The sequence below is a fragment of the Esox lucius genome, chromosome 7 (genome assembly GCF_011004845.1).
Source record: "Esox lucius isolate fEsoLuc1 chromosome 7, fEsoLuc1.pri, whole genome shotgun sequence".
NCBI lineage: Eukaryota > Metazoa > Chordata > Actinopteri > Esociformes > Esocidae > Esox > Esox lucius.
In genome coordinates, this window is record NC_047575.1 from 13,808,219 (window position 1) to 13,829,436 (window position 21,218).

Genomic DNA, 21,218 nt, shown 5'->3' on the forward strand with positions numbered 1-21,218 from the left:
ATTTGTTCAATTGGAGGACCATTTACTGTACACGGTTCCTTCCTAAGGTTTTGTATCTAAATGTTATTTTTCCACACTCATCACAGAAAATATAACGTGGTCACTGAAACAGGGACCCATTACAGCATATAATGTGGTCACTGAAACAGGGACCCATTACAGTATATAATGTGGTCACTGAAACAGGGACCCATTACAGCATATAATGTGGTCACTGAAACAGGGACCCATTACAGCATATAACGTGGTCACTGAAACAGGTCTCTAGGGTTTTTCAGGACATTAGGCTGCGCCATGAGAGTAGAGCTGGGTGGCATGAAGACAGACCCCTGACTACCTAGGCCATCATCAAGACGTGTTCGAAACAGAACCTGGGGAAGATTAGACCGCCCTCAATGCAGTCATGCCAGAAGTGTCAACATCAGCCCACCAGAGACTACGAGGACACATCCTGGCAGTGCACACGCAGACACAAACGGGACGAGCCATGCAAACCTCCAGACATACAAGAGAGGAGGAGAAGGAGGAGAAAGAGGAGCAAGAGAGAGAGAAAGGAGAGGAGGGGGGAGAAAAGGCCGTACAGACAGGAGATGAGAGATTAACAGAAGAGTAGAGAGGCTTTAAAGGAGAGAGGAGAGAGAGGAGAGAGGAGAGAGAGGAGAGAGGAGAGAGAGAGCAGAGAGAGACAGAGAAATAAGGGCAATAACAGAGCAGCACATCCACCTCCTTTTCAGCCGTCAACAACATCTCTGCACACTGAGAGTAATCTGCGGACAACATAGTCGCTTACTGACGATACTGACTGAGATTTGCGTGTCCTTGTTTTTGGCCTGATGTTTGAGTTCTGCTCCAAACATTTTCCTGACTGCAGCTCTGACTTGTCTGCTGTGTTGATGGTGGAGAAAGTGGAGCAGTCATTGCGTGCAGGATATTGGGCCCAGTGAGGAGGCAGAATGATGAGTGGCCCTGAGCGTAAAAGTGAGGTTTGGGGGGGGGGGGGATACTGGCTCTCGGTGGCAGACAAATGGATGATAGGATGTGTGAGACAACACGCTGTGAGATTCCCTGAGCATAGGTTGTCCTCGAAGAAAAAGAGATATTACGTAATAAGCTGTTAATTACATCTGTTTTCCCAGGAGTTAAACGGGCCTACTTTTTGGTGATTAATAAATCATTTCTAGAAACTTGCTAAATCCTTTTGATACTCAAAGGATGACTATGTTAATGTTAACCCAGCTAATTGTTGCTTGTAATTCAACTACGGTTTGCGCCCTGTTTTCTTCCCACTACAAGCAGATGAGGACCTGAATATGCAGGACGGGCAGTGTCATTGTACGGCTTGTCTGATTCATCATAAATTACCAAGCCCATTTGGTGTTTGATGGACAACCATGCAGTCGCTCCCAGCCTGTCCCGTAGCCAATTTCCTGATCCCGAAATGGAAGCCACTCTATTCTAAGCAGCTGAAATGTGTCACTAATTGTACAAACGTGTGAATACATCTGCATAAAAAGCCATTCTGTACTTATTAGGTTAGGCTCTGTGTGAATGTTTTAGCACAATTTTGACTTCAGTCTCTGTGGTCGAAGGGTTAAAATGTGTCACTTCCTGTTGCATGCATTTGGTTTTCTTCATGTCGCCCCATCCACATTTATGTCCTATAGTGGATTATGTCACATTCAGTCAACCACTCACTATCGGAGGTACTGACTTTGGTGATCTGTATATATATATATATATATTTCTACAGTTTGTGTAGAAGATTTGTGTATTTATTTGGCATGCAAGGATAGACCAATTCTCATGGTTCCCATCTACACCGGTTCACACTCTGCCTCCAATGACCTAAGCTTGCAGACCTTGGAGTCCTGCCTCACTTATCTCAGCAGGTGTTTTCCCCAGAAGCTGGCAAAATCACAGGATTATGAAAACGGCTGCCTCAGCTCAAAGGCTGAGTTTGTTGCAGACCTACCTGTTCCAGTCACAAGCTGATTCTTCCCCCTAGACTGACAGATACTGTACTAAAACAGCCCTATGGCTCACTTTCTGAGACTTAAGGCTTTCAAACTGTAATGATGTATATACTATTAAAAACATATTTCAGATGAATTAAGTAGGTTAGTGCATGCTGCCATTTTGCTTTCAGCTGCAACTGTGTTGTTTTTAAGCATCTATAATTGCTACACAGTCATTCTTCTCTAGGCTCTTTTGTGTATCTAACTAAGCTGTGTGTATGAAAACCTTAGTAGGACATGGGTGGAGCAGGGATTGCGGTGCTTATGTGCATTTTCTTTTTCTTAAAACACTATATTTTTCTTTTTGAAGAAAGCAGCAGATTTTATTTCTTTGTAAACAAAGTAGGACATTGACACTACCATTAAAAACATACATTTAGCCTCTCCCAAAAGATCTAGAATTTGAACTAGAGTTGAGCAAATTACTGTCAGACTAACCTATTGCCAAATCCACTACAGAGGTTCTCACAACGGCCGGCTGGATGAAGCACTGTAGCCCTGTGCTGTCCAGAAGAGACGGGACGCAGACACAGACAATGAGTATCAGAGTTGATCCCTCCAATGTTTCAGTGATACCTAACAAACCAAAAGGCTCATTCATGAGCCACCTAAAAAACGGAAAAAGGCTCACATCATTAGTGCGTGTTGGTGTGTGTTTTTGCCATGACTGGGAAAGGGGTGGGAAAACTATACACAAAGGAAAATGAACAAAATATTTAAATGTTTCAAATAACTGCCATTGTTAACATTGTTTGCTATCACAGTGCAGACTGTGCAGTTATTACAAAATGTACACAAACGTGAACAAGAAGGCAATGTCAGCAGGTGCTCTAGCAACTCCCTCAGGCAGCTTGTGACGCTACAAAGCTATCTGAGGTTACCAGGTGAGTAAGTCCTCACATGCACTAACCCAAAGTAGAAAAGCTTAATATGGACGACGACGAGGAAGGTTTTTCTCAATGTTCAACTATCTCAAATAGGTTTGGAGTTGTGATGTGACAGGACCAATGATACAACTGGATATGTCAAAACTGGGAAAGGGAGAAGAGATTTTTATTATTTTTATGAAAAGATATGATGCATATTTTTTGCTGTGTTAGAGTCTAACTAGATAGGTTAGTCAGAGCCGTGAGCCGTTCAGCATAGCTGACGCGATGCCATAGACAAGAGTTACATAACAGTGTATAAATATAGTATAAATTGCCTTTTGGGATACAGTATAAACATACAGTAGTTGCCAATAGGTGTAAAACATGTATTTGGTTGTAATAACTAAGACATGAACTGGAAAAAATGTACAGTAAACATTTTCATGCTTAGACCTAAATCATGTAAATTGTATCGACGCAATTTACATGATTTTGGAAAGCTTCTTTCCCTCTGGCCTCCAAGGGTTAGTCACCCTGATGTTGACAATTCTGGAGTTCTGAAAAATACTAATGGCATTTGACCAGATTAAGACAGGGACACGAACTTCGTACTATTGGTTTTCATAGAGGATTATCCAAAATAATTGTATTTGTTATTCTGGTTAGGACCCCCAAATATGCGCCTCCTCATCTCTCTCTCTCACCGTGGCTCGCCAAACAAGGTACATCTTTTAACTACCGACAGAAAGGCCTATACTACACTAGGTACATCTTATAACTACCGACAGATAGGACTATACTACACTAGGTACATCTTATAACTACTGACAGATAGGACTATACTACACTAGGTACATCTTATAACTACTGACAGATAGGACTATACTACACGAGGTACATCTTATAACTACCGACAGATAGGACTATACTACACGAGGTACATCTTATAACTACTGACAGATAGGACTATACTACACTAGGTACATCTTATAACTACCGACAGATAGGACTATACTACACGAGGTACATCTTATAACTACCGACAGATAGGACTATACTACATGAGGTACATCTTAGAACTACTGACAGATAGGACTACAATACACTAGGTACATCTTATAACTACCGACAGATAGGACTATACTACACTAGGTACATCTCATAACCAGTGCTTGAAGTGGGGGGAAAAAGGTGCCGGTACTCTCTTTCATTTGCATATCATTACATTTGAGATTTTTACAGTGTCTAGCTCTTGCACATGCATTCTTTTATTGCCTTTCTGAAGCCAGGCTAACATGACTTACAATTTTAAATTCGACACACTTTTTCTACGTTTCTAGGTTTTGGATTTCACCAGTGAAAAATATGTTTACGCTCAGGCGGAAGCCGCAGCCATCAGACAGCTCCTGATAGGGTGAACTGACTGCTTGCCTTTACGTGATTCGTCAAGATCTTTAGTAAGTCACGTATTGCCCTCTGGGTAGTGTAGTTTATGTAACGTTACGTCAATACAAATCTCTCTGACACTGATGCTTTTTCTGTCAGTGGTAGAGTACCAGCTGCATGTGAGAAGTAGCGGTACGCAAGAAAAAGTGCAGGTACGCTTAAGAGTAAAATGTACAAGTGCCGCCCCACTTCGAGCACAGCTTATAACTACCGACAGAAAGGACTATACTACACTAGGTACATCTTTGAACCATCGACAGATAGGCCTGTAATACACCAGGTACATCTTTGAACCATCGACAGATAGGCCTGTAATACGCCAGGTACATCTTTGAACCATCGACAGATAGGCCTGTAATACGCCAGGTACATCTTTGAACCATCGACAGATAGGCCTGTAATACACCAGGTACATCTTTGAACCATCGACAGATAGGCCTGTAATACACCAGGTACATCTTTGAACCATCGACAGATAGGCCTGTAATACACCAGGTACATCTTTGAACCATCGACAGATAGGCCTGTAATACACCAGGTACATCTTTGAACCATCGACAGATAGGCCTGTAATACACCAGGTACATCTTTGAACCATCGACAGATAGGCCTGTAATACACCAGGTACATCTTTGAACCATCGACAGATAGGCCTGTAATACACCAGGTACATCTTTGAACCATCGACAGATAGGCCTGTAATACACCAGGTACATCTTTGAACCATCGACAGATAGGCCTGTAATACACCAGGTACATCTTTGAACCATCGACAGATAGGCCTGTAATACACCAGGTACATCTTTGAACCATCGACAGATAGGCCTGTAATACACCAGGTACATCTTTGAACCATCGACAGATAGGCCTGTAATACGCTAGGTATCTCTTCTAACCATCAACAGATAGGATTATAGTGCTTGATGCTGACAGTCTGCCTGGGGGCTGATCTGATGGTACTGGGACCTACCCACTCTCTCCCTCACCAGCTTGCTATGAAAGATGCAACTTATTGGTCACCTCTGTTCCAAAAGCAGAAATGACAGCAGGGAAGTAGGTCTGGCAACACGAAGTCAGACGAGAATGTTTTGAAATGCATGTTGAGTTAATGTACACTAAAGTTACAAGCACTACGGGCAGGAATACTTTACCATCTGAAAAGGGACACAATAGGAGAACCAAACATTTACAAAACTGTGAAAAACATTTACAGTTTTTTGGTTTAATATCATAGGTGCACTCAGAGCTCCATTCTCCTCAACCTCAGTACTCAATGCCATTGTGAAACTTGGAGTTGAGTAAGTTTGAAACTGTAGGTACTGGCTACTTCTTACAACTTCAAAGTTTGGAGCGGACCACAGTGAAGTAGTTGCCAAGTCAGGATTACATTGACAAGGAGAATTACAAGAAGAACTGCATTGAGAAATAGGGAGCTGCATTAATCCATACAATACTGTTAAGGTAAGGACTTCAACACCTAACGTAAGCATACATGAGAGACATGCACAGCTGATCTTTCACAAAGTATAACGTTAACTAACAAGCCATGCTGCTTAACTAACGCAATGCATGAATTATACATTTTGCAGTAGCGGTTTCCCAAAGTTGGGAGAAGACCTAACTTGACTACAAAATATTGACTATTATATTACTATTATTACTTAGCTATACAACCAGTATCTATGCTTTTGGAATCAAGCATAATGGATATACTTTCACTGATTTGAGCAATGTCACATTGTTTGTGAATGTGCATAATGGATGTTAAAGGAACCATAAAATGAAGAACTAATGGAATTACTAAAATGCAACTAAAATAATACTGATTGCCTTTCATGAATGAAGTAGAACTGTCATCAACAAGTTTATTCTTATTAAAAATGAAAAGACAAAAACAGAAATCTGTGCTATATTTTCTTAAATGTGGTGGTAGGAACATTTGAATTTAACAGAATGTGTACCTTTTTTTGGTGATACTGATTAGCTAGAAGTTATACTGCCTTCTATTATAGTGCATTTTGTGGGAGGCAGAATTAAGTTACCGCTATTTCTGAAGCGAACCCAGGACAAAATCCATGTATTTCTTAATGATTAACAAAAAAGCATGAAAAAACATTTCCTTCAATTGATCTTCAAACAATTCTGCCTTCCGCAATAAAGACATAAGCACAAAAACCTTTTCTTAAATATATTATAATTAATTTAGAAATTAGATGATTATTACAGATATGACAAGATACATTTTTGGTTTGTCATGCTTGTCATACCGTGGTGACTTTCTGAGTATCTGAGAAAAGGTAACGTAATAATCACTCACCATGTCTGTGTCCGACACTGGTCCGAAGCTGGTCACGTAGATATTTGTCCTCACCTCCGTCACACTCTCTGCTTGGACACAAGGAGAACACAAAGAGGAAGAGTTTAAGTACTTTAATGAAAGAAAAAAGGACTCCTCCATCTAAGATGGTTACCAGCCTTTTATCTGACAATCAGACTTTACTGGCACTCTCTTCTTCAGGTTAGTTGTCAAGTCGGTCAGATCACTTTTCCGACCTCCAAGCAGCAAAAAACCAAACAAGTTAGTTTAATGACTCGCCGCTCAACCAGATCAAAAAGCGCAACTTAAGAATCCCATTCTTAACGACGGTGTGGAGGTAGTCTGACCTCGACGGACCGCGTTATCAAAGTCACAATACCAGATGAGAAACTCCGACGAGAAAGGAACACTGGGGGTCGGAGGGATCACATTAAAATCCCACTCAAGTCTGTTTACAGGCACTTGTTTGTGTCTGTGTCAGATGACGCTATTTACAGAGCATTATCGTAAGGCTTTTTATTGTGCCGGGAGCTTGTGCTATCTTTAGTCTGGGTGTACATTCCCAGTGTAATTGGGCAGTTTCAGAAGAGAGGGAAAGAAAAGGTGCACCTGAAAAGGCTGGAGATGAAACGCCGCCAGCAGTGTGCTGCGGATGAGTCGCGGATGAGTCATTCTGAATGTGATGACGTAAGCGAGGGGATCACCTTTAGTTAGAAGGTTTCCAATTAGAGCCTCATAGCCAGGCCTTAACTTTGATTTAATCGATTGTGGGATGTAAATGAACGTCTCCGTGCAAACCAGGGGCTTTGATGTAAGTGTGAGTGGCTTCCTGCCAGTCTTAACTCCCCGGACAGAGAGGAACCGATGGAATGCTTCCAGAAGCTGCCCTTATTTTACCCAGAGATCCCCTGGCAACATGACACTGGCCATTAATCAAAATGCACACAGCAAAAAGGCTTTGGAAAACAGAACACGTCCGGCACATTCCGAAGGCACCTGAAATTTGTCTCTGTGGGAGGTGGGAGACTCATGGTGAGTGGATGGGGGGGGGGGGGGGGGCGAAGCTGGTACATGTGATTCGGGGGTGGGATGGATAAGGCGTGCTCAGCACTGTCAGCTTAAAACATCACATGGGTTTCACATTGGCACTCTTGCTGACCTCTGACAGAGGAGTCAAAATGATTTAGAAAAAGCTCAATGGAATAAAATGAAAACACCACGAATGTTAAATCATTAGCACTACAGTCTTATCGCAACTCTGATGATTATGTAGCATTAGCACTTAGTATGCCGAGACAGGCCAGTCCCCTGTGGGAAGGAAATCAGAGCTCTGCTGTTCCTCTGGGTCCTGAAGAATTGGTTTCTATACCAAGTGTCAAGAAGGTGTTGTTTGGAAGGGAGTCTTTGTAGCATTTTGTTAGCGATAAGCATCTCTTTTTGAGAAGGAATAGTCATTCCACTGTTCCAAAAAGCAATCTGTTCAACATCTGAAGAGATGTACTCTCACTGTGATCAGTGAAACCGAGTTGGTAATGAAAGCAATGTCTGGCTCTAAAAGATCAATGGAGATCACACTGACAAGGGAACCAAATCCATCAGGGCGTGCCACAGCCAGCAGCCTGGCTCGCAGAGCTGTTGGCCCAGACTAGGGCTACCACGCCGGATTCAGCTAATGAAGGAATCAACTACGAACCTATTGATTATTACAAAGTTCAAACAAGCTTTGTGTAATAATAGCGGTAAAAGAGGAGGAATGTTTTACACTGCAAGAAAAAACTCCAAATGATATCTAGATGATGATCCATTTAATGCTATGTATGGCTATGTAGAGGATGTTTCAAAGACAGTCGTGATGAGATGGTGGATAGAAGACTCGGCAGCTTTTGTGGCAGAGTCCTCCGTACAGCTCCCTCAGAGAAAGGGACGGGTGCGCAGTGTCTTCGCTCTACGAACCAGCCTACCTCCCAGCCCAGGACGCAGTCGGTTGTCGTAGCCATCCAGCAGCCTGTCCAGGATCCGGGTGAAGATGGTGATGTTGTCTCTACTGTCGTCCGGCAACGGCTCCCTATGCCCAACGACTGCCCTGCAGAGAGGGGGGAAGGGGGAATAGAGGAGGGGGGTGGATTAAACCCAGCAGGCGTAGGAGTGTTACTGGTAGCAGTGGTCATTCCCATCAGACATGGAAAAGATATATGACACGTACTGTACGTGTCTGGGTGTCCACAGATTCACCAGCATTCATTCACTTCAGGTCAGGCTGCCGAAGTGCCCGCTGTGGTGTAGGTGGAATTTAACCGTGACAATCCTGGCTACCGCACTGATTGAGACACAGACATGTCAGGGTTTCATTTGAGGCGCGGTATGGCCGCTCAGACAGGGAAAGACTGATTGAGACACAGACATGTCAGGGTTTCATTTGAGGCGCGGTATGGCCGCTCAGACAGGGAAAGACTGATTGAGACACAGACATGTCAGGGTTTCATTTGAGGCGCGGTATGGCCAATCAGACAGGCAAAGACTGATTGAGACACAGACATGTCAGGGTTTCATTTGAGGCGCGGTATGGCCAATCAGACAGGCAAAGACTGATTGAGACACAGACATGTCAGGGTTTCATTTGAGGCGCGGTATGGCCACTCAGACAGGGAAAGACTGATTGAAGTCCAAAAGGATTAGTGAAGCCTATCACAGACAACTTCCAGTCACAGAGCTGCATCAAACTCTCCATCGGGACTTTCTCCACCTTTCCCTTAATATCCCATAAGCAACAAACGAGGTCCTCCGCTTCCTTAATCAACTAATGTATGCAGAGCAATTATCTCTATCTGGGCCTGGTCCCCTTTCCCTAGTCAACAAAGTGCGACTGAGACTGAGATAGATGAAGTAATGAGTGCCATTTTCAATCACGCCAAAGCCCCTAAGGGATTAACCTCTGGCCTGTCACCAGGTGAACCCTATCAATACAAGTATGTCTAAGCGCCGCTATCTAACAGCTAACAGAAAAACAATCATTTCATAGCAGACAGTCCATACACACAATACAGTGTTCAAACCTCTTCAGATTCTCTGCATTGTTGTTTTTTTTGCACTTGATTTATAATTGAATAATATTATCTATTTGCCATCCATCTACAAACAATACCATACGATGTCAATGCGAAAAACATGTTTTAGGAAATGTGTGGCATTTCATATAAAAACTAAAAACTGAAAATCTCATTTCCATAAGTATTTCGATTCTTTGTTCAGTACTTTGTAGAAGCACCTTTGGTAGTAATCATAGCTTACAGTCTTCTTGGGTATGTCTCTGCCAGCTTTGCACACCTGGATTTGGGAAGTTTCTTCCATTCTTCCTTGCAGATCTTCTTAAGCTCTGTCAAATTGGAATGGGGAGTATCGGTGAACTGTGATCTTCTGCCCACAAATGTTCAATGGGATTCAAGTTGGGGATTTGGCTAGGCATCTTAAGGACATTTAAAAACTTGTCCTGAAGCCAAACCAGCATTTTCTTGGCTGTGTGCTTTGGGCCGTTGTCATGTTGAAAGATTTATTTTCGCCACAGTCTGTGGTCCTAGATAAAGTTTTATTCAAGGATCTCTGTATTTTGCTCCATTCATCCATCCTTCTATACAGACCAGTCTCCCAGTCCCTGCTGCTGAGTAGCATTCTTATAGCATGAAGCTCCCACCACCACCCTTTACCATAGGAATGTTTATAGCCAGGTTGTGAGCAGTAATTTGTTCTTTCTAGACGTAGCATAGGCATTCAAGGCTAATAGTTTGATATTGGTCTAATAAACCCAGATAATCTTTTTCCTCATGCTCTCAGAGTCCTTCAGCATGTCATAAGCCCTTCATTTGAGAAACTCAAAAGCTCTGTTACAGTGGCCACTGGGTTCTTGTTCATCTCCCTGACCAGGTTTGCTAGGAAGCGTTTTGGTTGTTCCAGACTTCTTTCATTCCACAATGAAGGAACCCACAGTGCTCCTGGGAACTATCAATGCTTTAGCAATATGTTTTATAACCTTCCCCAGATCTAAGACTCAAAAACAATTCAGATATCTACCTTACACATACTTAACTATATAAATATTTGGACAGTCACATACTACACTACAGAGATAAAGCAGCACAGCTCCCCCTGGGTGGCTGACTAGACAGTTCTGTATCAAGAGATGGGTACATCAGGTGACACCTCATTGTCATTAAACCAGTACTAACAGCACTGTTGAGACAATATCAAAAAAGCAGAACATCACTTTTGTGCGCATGTGTATGTGTGTGTTCCTGTTGTGTATGAGTGTGCCACCTGGACGTACAAACTACTATTTGAGCATCACATTCAATCAACTCAGACGCCAGTCAAAGCCAATGGGGCCTCTGATGAAAATGAAGCAGGTCTGATTGATACACAACACAGGAAAGCTTAGAAGAGACATGGAGAGAGAGGGCGAGAAGAGAGAGGAAGGAAAGGGAGGAGACCGAAACAGAGAGGAGGGAGGTGGAGGAGAGCGACGAAGGAGATGTGAGAGGGAGGGAAAAAAAGGGCTGCAGTGATCTGAACTCCACCAGCACCTAATTAATTTCCTCCAGCTTTAAGAGCGGCTGTTTACACACTGTGCATCCAAAGTGTCCACCTCCGAAGCTACCCCAACAACTCTTTCTCCTGCCTGTCTTTCTGGAAGGTGGTGAGGGGGTTAGAGGGAAGCTTGGCACTGATTGACTGATAAGGACCCTGATATCCGTCCATTGCTGGAGTGCCTGGGCCCATGCGACATGGCCTCATTGTCTCGCTGCTGGGTACCGTAGGCTGACGGAATCCAATGGAGAGGATTAGCGGGCCCGGTCGGAGTCCCGCACAAATGACATTTTGAAAGCTGATGATTCTCCCCAGCGTGCTGCAGCTATAGGGGCCCGGTTGGTATGGGAAAATTAAATGAAAAACAACTGCCATCTACCTCCGACAGGGGGCAAGAGTTAAATGGTGGAAGTCTGTGCCCTCATCAATGAATTTCTAATTAACAAAATGTATTTTCCAGAAATAGACCCTACTGCCTTTCATCTGCACCAACCGAAACCTCCTCCACACCCAACCCTTCTCCCCTCCCAACCTCCTCCACACCCAACCCTTCTCCCCAGCCCAACCTCTTCCCTCCCCGACCTCCTTTTTAACCGCTCCCCCTCCGATTCCCAACCTCTGCAATACCAAACCTCCTTTTTACCCAACAGCCTCCCCAGCCCAACCTCTTCCCTCCCCAACCTCCTTTTTAACTACCCCCCCTCCGATTCCCAACCTCTGCTATACCAAACCTCCTTCTTACCCAACCGCCTCCCCAGCCCAACCTCTTCACTCCCCGACCTCCTTTTTAACTACCCCCCTCCCTAACCAAACCTCCTTCTAACCCAACCTCCTCCCTAGTCCAACTTGCTTTTTAACTATCCCCCTCCCTATCCAAACTCCTCCCTTCCCAGCCTCCATCTTACCAGACCCCCTCCCAAACCCCTCTCTATTTAAACCCCTCCCTACCTAACCCCCTCCATATCGAACCTCCTCTTTACCCAAACCCCCTCCCTACACAGTCTCCTCTTTACCCAACCCCCCCCTAACCAACCTTTTGCAGCAGCTCAGCCTTACTCCACCACCTATATATTGACAGTGATATGCATCATATGACACATTGTGTCTGAAAAAGACATTCCTGCCATGATATAAAATTCAGAGGCCTCCCAATTTGACTGATTTCTTTTATTTGACTTGTCTTTTCAGGGCCTTCCAGTTGTCTGTGCTCAGAGGAGATAAGGCGTTCAGGACAGAAAGGAAACAGGTTGAACAATGGCTGCTAACGCAGCCTTGATTGACTCTGGGGATAGATGCCCCGTCTAAGCTTACTAATTACCAACATTTCTCTCCATTCTTATAGTATTGAATGAGGGGTTGATGCGTGTTGTGCATTCTTTTGTAAAGCAGACTGACTCACTGCTCTGAAAACAGCTCAGAATAAGTATTTCTTGATGAATACTTGTCACAATCTGCTCATGTAGAATCGTTGGCCTTGCAGACAGACGAATGCTACGGTCAAACACCAAATCTTAAGTTCTAGTTTACAGTGAACGAGTCAATAGTCCTTAAAAAGGGAGTGAGGGAGAGCATGAGAAAGAAAAGATGAGGAAAGAAACTATGAGCACAGAGACACAGGGCCTCAGAGACAGCACCGTATTCTACAGTAAGACGAAACTACACTGCCCTCTCCATTCTGCCGTCACATTATATCTAGCCACTAAATCGCAGCCTTTATTGGCTTTTCTCTTTCTGTCTGTGACATAAAACCAGCTATAGAAATAACACCCATTATAAAGCATTGTTCCCCATAGAAAAACTGCATTTCAAATCTGTTTTGCTGATTTCTATAAGGCTATCCAGGAAACTGGAACAAACAACACTGTCAGTCGTCCTGGTAAACAAGCAGCTTTCTAAACACAAACAAATGTGAGTCAGGATGAGTCATAGAGTCTCGTCTCAATGATAGAGGACCAACATATGTGTCCCCATCTGGCCCGACAGCCTCTCCGCCCCACACAGGGATCAGGGCCCGAGACACACAGGACCAGATGTGGCCCCTCTATCTTTCTCTCTCTTCATCGACACCTTATAACCGCATGAAATACATTTGTTACTTCTCCTCAGTCAGCTTCGCAAGTTCTCTAAATGCCCTTAATCTCTATCCATCTCTCACACCAGGGCTGGGTAGTAATGGGCTACATGCAAAATGTGTCATGAGTGGCCCTAAATAGACAGGTAAACAGAACATTTGATCACTGATATCATCATCCTCATTGGGTACAGGCAACAAGCCCAATTAAACGTGAACCCTGCTAGTTTTCATAGTAATGTTAAATAACAGATATTGGGCTGTTAAATTATTTTTTTGTATGATGATTGGCACAGCATTTAATTTAATAATTTTTATAATTTGTTTATTGGCTAGCTTTACTTATTAAAAAGTTACAGAAACAAACAAACCAAACCTGTTTTATTTCCACCTCTACTAAAATAACAACCAGTTACATTACTAGAAAAAGATGATTACTTGTAGAACTACTTTAACATTCAAAATGTTTTTTTTTGCAGAGGAAAAAAGAATGTGATAAAAATGTGTCTGTTTACTCAATGACATTTCACAGTAAAAAAAAAACGTTAAAAAATCTGCTTTGTTCTGCCTGTCCAAGCGACAAGTCAAGATCAATTTCCTAAATATCCAGTTTCTAAGATCAATTCTTGTTAAAAAAAAGAAAGTGACAGAAATGTTACAGTTAAATGCAAGCTATTATTGCACAGGGTTTTTGTTTATTTATATACATCCTTGTTAGCTGACACCATAGTGACAGCTATTCTTCATGACCATCTTAAACAGGCCAAGAAACAATGTTACAGACATTTAACCAAAACAATAACATGTAGACATTACAATCATCAGAAGAAAGTAAAAATAACAGGAGGCAGAAATAAAAAATATATATATAATGCCAAAAAAGTATTGTTTTGTGTATGTCTGTATCTCTTTCTAATCCCCACGTTGCTGTTATGTGTTGTTTAATTTGATTTCTTAATCAGATTTTACTGCTGGCTTGAGACTCAAGAGAATTCCATGTTGTCATGGCTCCATTACTGTGCGTTTCCTTGCTTCTGTTCTAGGCTTCAGGATTGTGAAGAGACATCTGGTAACTAGTCTGGTTGATGTCGAGTTGAGTATGTCTTTCTGAGCAGTGTTTTATATAAAGAGATCATTTGGAGTATAATGTGTGCTATGCAGACAGTATCTCCTATACTTTTAGCCAATATGAATAGCATGTTTCATACTCCTAAATTTAGCTCTCCGAGTGCCAGTGTTTTATGTGTGTTGTTAAGGTCAATGAGTGCTCCTCTGTTATGAGCCAGTGAGGTGAAGTTATTAAAGATTAGTGAAATTATGCTGCCACAATCAGCACTGCAGATACAGTATTACAATAAGGTGAGATGCAATGATGGCTCTCAGTCATTCACACACGGTATAGCTAGGTAATTCATTTGATGGCCCTTTTGTGTTGTAACTGCAAATAAATATATTACATACAGGAAAATTGGCTAAGTCATTAACATTTTATTATAATACTAGAAGGCTTGTTGAATTATGTAAGAAATTCACTTTTTTTGAATTATTGGTTATTTAATCAGATAAATCAACTGAAATCCATTATTATTTACCCTGATAACCTGGCAGGGATTTATTTTTTTTCATAACATTTTAAATCAAGCACAATGATTATCCATAAGACCCAGATGATTGACTGAAGAAACAATTCCACAAGTCTATCTGATCCACTACATTTTGACACAATAACCAATATCCACTTGGTTTGGCACAATTTTGAGGCAGGACACAAGTGCAGGGAGAATGAAGGACATTTAATAAAGTAACTAAACAAGAAGAAACCGAAACTAAATGACAAGATAGGAACAAAACAACGCAACATATGGTGTAAACCACAACAAAGACCTACAACACACAATGGGGCAGCAGGAACCAAAATAGGGTCTGTGATCGGGGAAAAAGGTGCAGGTAATAATGAACAAAAACAGGTGTCTGTAATGAAGTGTGAGAGAGAGGGTGTTGGATTAACTGGCACAAATTTGGTTCAGAAGCATCAATCAGAGGTAGTATGTAAGAATATTTCCAAGGCATTGAGTATCCCCCTCGGAGCACATTAAAGTCCATTATGAAGAAATAGAGACAATATGGCTGTGAATCTGTTCAAAACAGGCCATCCTGAAAAACTGAGTAGCTAGAAGAGTAGGGCATAGGGCTGCACAATAATTGAATTAGAATAGAAATTGAAATATTGACATGTGGAATATCGAACGAAAATTTCCCGGAAAAAAAAGGTGAATGATACGCACTTCACGCGAGGCAAAGGAGGCAAGCATCGTATGTCGGCAGGGTCTCAAATTAACACCCGCCAAGTGCCAAATGCGGGTAGATTTTACGTTTGGCCGGTACATTTTAGAAGGCTGTCCATCACAATGGGGGGTAAATGTTTTTACACAATGCTTCCCTCTTATTGTAATAATCATAGCGGCGGAGAGCGGCGCTGCTAAGTTGTGATCCGCCCCAACCGAAAAACAGAATATTAGACATAGGCCTTGTTTGTTTTTTTCCAAGTTTAGCGCATTTTCAACTGCATGCGGTTTACTAGGCTATCGCACGAGTATCAGAGCAGAGCAATATCGTCCTGCACCCTACGTTTGGAAAATCAATCTAGCGAATAAGGTCAGAGAAAAGTAACTGGCTGTCACGTTGAGCGACAACCAAAGTTAAGAAGCTAGCTAGCTAACTGTCACAACTTGATAGCTAAAATGAATTAGCGTCATGCAGGCAACTTTAGAGATTTGGCAGCAACAATAAGACTTCTGATTAGGGATGGGCGGATCGATACCAAAGTATCAATACTTTCGATTCTGACTTTTCTTTTTGAAAATCGATCTTTACATAAAAATATCGATACCAAGTGCTTTCTTTAATCAATTATTATTATTATTATTTATTTTATCAACTCCATGTGTTTTCGGTGCTGAAAATAAGTTGTTTATAGTTCTGCTGTCTCCTTCCGCTCCTAATATAACCTACACACAGGCACGCTGTAACACTCAGTCACAGTTAAAGAACTAAGAGTTGTGTAAGAGTGTAACAAATACTACAAAATTGTCAAAACACAAGAATCAACCACATAAAATAGCATGATGAAGTACAGCGGAGGCGATCAGAGGAGAGAACGCAGGCAAATACCCCTAGACCTGATGACATAGCACTGAGGCAGTTGTCTGACGTAAGCCATATGTATATACAAAGTATAGTTAATGTAAATAGATAATATTTGTTTTTTTAATAATTTCAATACAAAGCAGGAAATACTATTTTTTTCACAGTGTAGAATATTCCAGTGGGTGTTTTTAAATGCAAACTAATACTCTGATACACCGACTAAGGTTAATATTCCCAACTATGTAAAAGTTATTTTCAAACAATATCTTAATTCATTATATCAATTTTGAGGGAAAACTAACATGAATTGCTCAGGATTTCTACAGCATAGAAAGTATCTTATAAAATGTTCTCAAAGTAAAGATCTCAATGATCTATAGGGTATACAACTCTTACGCTGGCCATTATTTTATCACAAAAGTGTGACTTATCAAATTGTGTAATGCATTTTGGAACTCTTAAACACTTTAATAATTGCATGTAGCTATTTAATCTAACCATTTTAAGTTATGTGAGTTATACAGTCCAGAAAGACTTAAAAACTTTATATTTTCTTCCGTAGATGACCCTCAAAGAGCAGCAGACATTACAAGAAACCTTGGAGAGATGAATGTGAAGGACCTCCAGACAATCTCGATTGTTGAAGACGGAGGGTGGCCCAACCCTTTTCCTGGAGATCTACTGTCCTGTAGGTTTTCTCTTCAAACCCATTTTGTGACAACCAGCTAATTATTAGATGCAGGTGTGCTAAATAAGTGGTAGAGAGAACCTACAGGACAGTAGATCTCCAGGAACAGGGTTGGGCAGCCCTGTTTTAAGGTATTTGTAAAGTCCCTTGATTGGTACTGTAAAATCCCAAGCTGCAAAACTCATGATGGAGGGTACAATTGCAGACCTGTATAAAGACTGCCAAGACATAGTAAGGGCAACTTTACAACATGCAGACAGGGCTGTTCTCACAAGAGAAATTTGGATTTCCATATTTGATTGTCCTTTCCTTTCATTACAGCCTGCAAATACATACACAAGACTTTTAAAAGTATTGGTATCGGTACTGGTATTGGGATACTAGCCTTGGTATATTAAAAAAAAATCAGTGGTATCGCCCATCTCTACTTCTGATATTTGTATTTTTCCTTCAAAGTAAAAGTCTGCGATGTGTTGTGTGTTTTGTATACATTTTCAAAGGAAAAACTGTGTGAGGTAAAACAAATTACTCTTTGAATAATACACACATATACATATATATATATACATACATATATACACACATATACATATACACATTGTGTATATATATATATACTCACCTAAAGGATTATTAGGAACACCATACTAATACTGTGTTTGACCCCCTTTCGCCTTCAGAACTGCCATAATTCTACGTGGCATTGATTCAACAAGGTGCTGAAAGCATTCTTTAGAAATGTTGGCCCATATTGATAGGATAGCATCTTGCAGTTGTTTTGTGGGATGCACATCAAGGGCACGAAGCTCACGTTCCACCACATCCCAAAGATGCTCTATTGGGTTGAGATCTGGTGACTGTGGGGGCCATTTCAGTACAGTGAACTAATTGTCATGTTCAAGAAACCAATTTGAAATGATTTGAGCTTTGTGACATGGAGCATTATCCTGCTGGAAGTAGCCATCAGAGGATGGGTACATGGTGGTCATAAAGGGATGGACATGGTCAGAAACAATGCTCAGGTAGGCCGTGGCATTTAAACAATGCCCAATTGGCACTAAGGGGCCTAAAGTGTGCCAAGAAAACATACCCCACACCATTACACCACCACCACCAGCCTGCACAGTGGTAACAAGGCATGATGGATCCATGTTCTCATTCTGTTTACGCCAAATTCTGACTCTACTATCTGAATGTCTCAACAGAAATCAAGACTCATCAGACCAGGCAACATTCTTCCAGTCTTCAACTGTCCAATTTTGGTGAGCTCGTGCAAATTGTAGCCCCTTTTTCTTATTTGTAGTGGAGATGAGTGGTACCCGGTGGGGTTATTTCAGTCAAAGTTGCTCTTCTATCAGCTTGAATCAGTCGGCCCATTCTCCTCTGACCTCTAGCATCAACAAGGCATTTTCGCCCACAGGACTGCCGCATACTGGATGTTTTTCCCTTTTCACACCATTCTTTGTAAACCCTAGAAATGGTTGTGCGTGAAAATCCCAGTAACTGAGCAGATTGTGAAATACTCAGACCGGCCCGTCTGGCACCAACAACCATGCCACGCTCAAAATTGCTTAAATCTTTCCCATTCTGACATTCAGGTTGGAGTTCAGGAGATTGTCTTGACCAGGACCACACCCCTAAATGCATTGAAGCAACTGCCATGTGATTGGTTGATTAGATAATTGCATTAATGAGAAATTGAACAGGTGTTCCTAATAATCCTCTAGGTGAGTGTATATATATATATATATATATATATATAATATAAGGTAAAGAATACTACAAGGTGGAGCACATTGGTTAGAGCTTAAGGAAGTTAACGTAGAGAACTTTTCTAGTGTTGGTTCTGTGTGTGTTTTGATTCTAGGTATGTTTTGCTTCTGTGTATCCATTGGTTCTGTGTATCTTTTGGTTCTGTTTCAGTTTTACATTCAATAACCCATTCATTGAACTAACTGACGCATGACACAATCTATTATCGATTCCAAACCCAATGTTTTATTTTCTACCCTATGCTGCCTGGTAGAAAGTTTCTGGTCAGAGCACGTCTCCGGCACCACTGAAAGGAAGGAACGTTTAATAATTCTGCTGTAGAATTAATTGAGGCCAGCAGGTCGAACAAAGGGCTGAAATGAACCAGAGTACGAGAACATGTATGCACACACTGTAAGATGCCCTGGAGAAGAGCGCCTGCTGAATTACTTATATGTAAATGTAACAAGTAAAAATTAGTCATGACTCGTGATTTGTTTGACAATCACATAACATACTGAATGGCTGTGGTCATGCCATATTAAAAGGTTATTAATTTTGACCGTTAAAAGACATGTCTTTGGGCCGCTGAATGGAGCAGGGAATAAGTCACTGCCTCAAAGTTAACTGCATCATTGAAAGAGTGGGGTTTAAATTGGAATGGTGGATTTGCTCAGGCATGGGCCCAGACAAGGGCAGTGCAACAAGCCAACACCGTCTAAGTCTTGGGGGTTAGTATGTTATACTGACTAATATCAAATATGGTTGCCTCGCCTTATTACACTGTGGTGGTATGGATATCTGTGAGGTCAATCCACTTCCTGGTTTTGAACCAGCGTGTCAAGAAGCAGAATGGCATCTCATGTGCTTCAAAGGAAACATCTCGACTAAGACTGTCCGCTGGTATTTGCGGCAACTAAGCAGGGCCTTAATCACAAATTGGACATCACGAAATTGGGAAGAATAAACTGATAAATGTTTTTTACAAATATTAAAAAATATCTGCGTCATATTGTTTTGTGATGTATTCTGATGTGGCCATTTTATACAGGTATTCAAATGAGAATATTTAAATTTAATGTACAGTATGTTCCCTGAAAGGAGATGGCCTACTTGGTATGCCAATTGTACTGTTTGAAGCTAACCTCCCTTGGTCATTCCGGAGCATTCCAGACCCTTCCGGCGCTCTCTCTGCATATCCTCTGTCTGGTTTGTAAAGTTCTGCCTTTTTCCCACTGCGTTGACCATGGTGCTGAATCCCACGGAGCAGCACCCTTCACCTGACTGGAGACTCTGACGAAGGCAACACGCCATAATGTTAAAATTAAGTATTATAAAGTTAATCTGTTTGGAGTTTGGATAATCCAAAAGATACTTTAATGATTACAATTTTGGACAGGTTACGATACTGCAACGGATTAACTATGTACAGTTAGGTCTGGAAATAATTGGACAGTAATACAACTTTTGTTATTTTGGCTGTTTACCAAAATATATTCAAGATACAGTTAAATAATTAATATGTGCTTAAAGCCTTTAATTCAAGGGTTTTCACCTTTAATTCAAGGGTATTCACATCCAAATTGGAAGAAGGGTTTAGGAATTACAGCACTATAATATGAAGACCCCTCTTTATCAAGGGATCAAAAGTAATCGGACAGTTCACTCAAAACCTGTTTCTTGGACAGGTGTGGGCTATTGCTTCATTAGTTCTTCATCAATTAAGCAGGTAAAATGTCTGGAGTTGATTCCAGGTGTGGCATTCACATTTGGAAGCTGTTACTGTGAACCCACAATAATGTGGTCAAAGGTGCTCTCAATGCAATTGAAACAGGCAATCTTTTGGCTGCAAAAAAGAAATCCATTCAGAGGAACATTACGAGTAGCCCAATCAACAGTTTGGTACATTCTGAGAAAAAAAGAACTCACTGGTGACAGAACTCACTGCAACACAAAAAGACCTGGACGTCCACGGAAGACAACAGTGGTGGTAGGATCCTTTTCATGGTAAAGAAAAATCCCTTCACAACATCCAGCCAAGTGTAGAACACTCTGCAGGAGGTAGGCATATCATTATCCAAGTCTGCCATAAAGAGATGACTTCACATGAGCAAATACAGAGTGTTCACCACAAGGTGCAAACCATTCAAAAGCCTCAAGAATAGAAAGGCCAGATTAGACAAAAAACACCTAAAAATGCCAGCCCAGTTCTGGAACTGCATTCTTTGGACAAATGAAATACCAGAATGATGGGAAGAAAAAAGTATGGAAAAGGCTTAGAGTGTTGTGGGGATATATTGTCTGCTCAGATTCAGCAAAGTTGATTGGACGGTGC

General features: G+C 41.5%; 1 protein-coding gene across 4 annotated transcripts in view; it reads right to left on the minus strand.

Annotated features, from left to right (window-relative positions):
• The window catches only part of gabra3 (gamma-aminobutyric acid type A receptor subunit alpha3), a 158,029-nt gene that overhangs the window by 99,757 nt on the left and 37,054 nt on the right, over nucleotides 1-21,218 (minus strand). For 3 of the 4 annotated variants that reach the window (XM_020048669.2, XM_020048672.3, XM_013134523.3), the window contains 2 exons: nucleotides 8,609-8,730; nucleotides 6,648-6,718 (listed from right to left, as the gene is read on the minus strand). In XM_020048669.2, the coding sequence (XP_019904228.1) occupies nucleotides 6,648-6,718; nucleotides 8,609-8,730 (193 nt within the window). The remainder of the gene's footprint in view (nucleotides 1-6,647; nucleotides 6,719-8,608; nucleotides 8,731-21,218) is intronic. The other variant, XM_020048670.2, reaches the window with a different exon arrangement.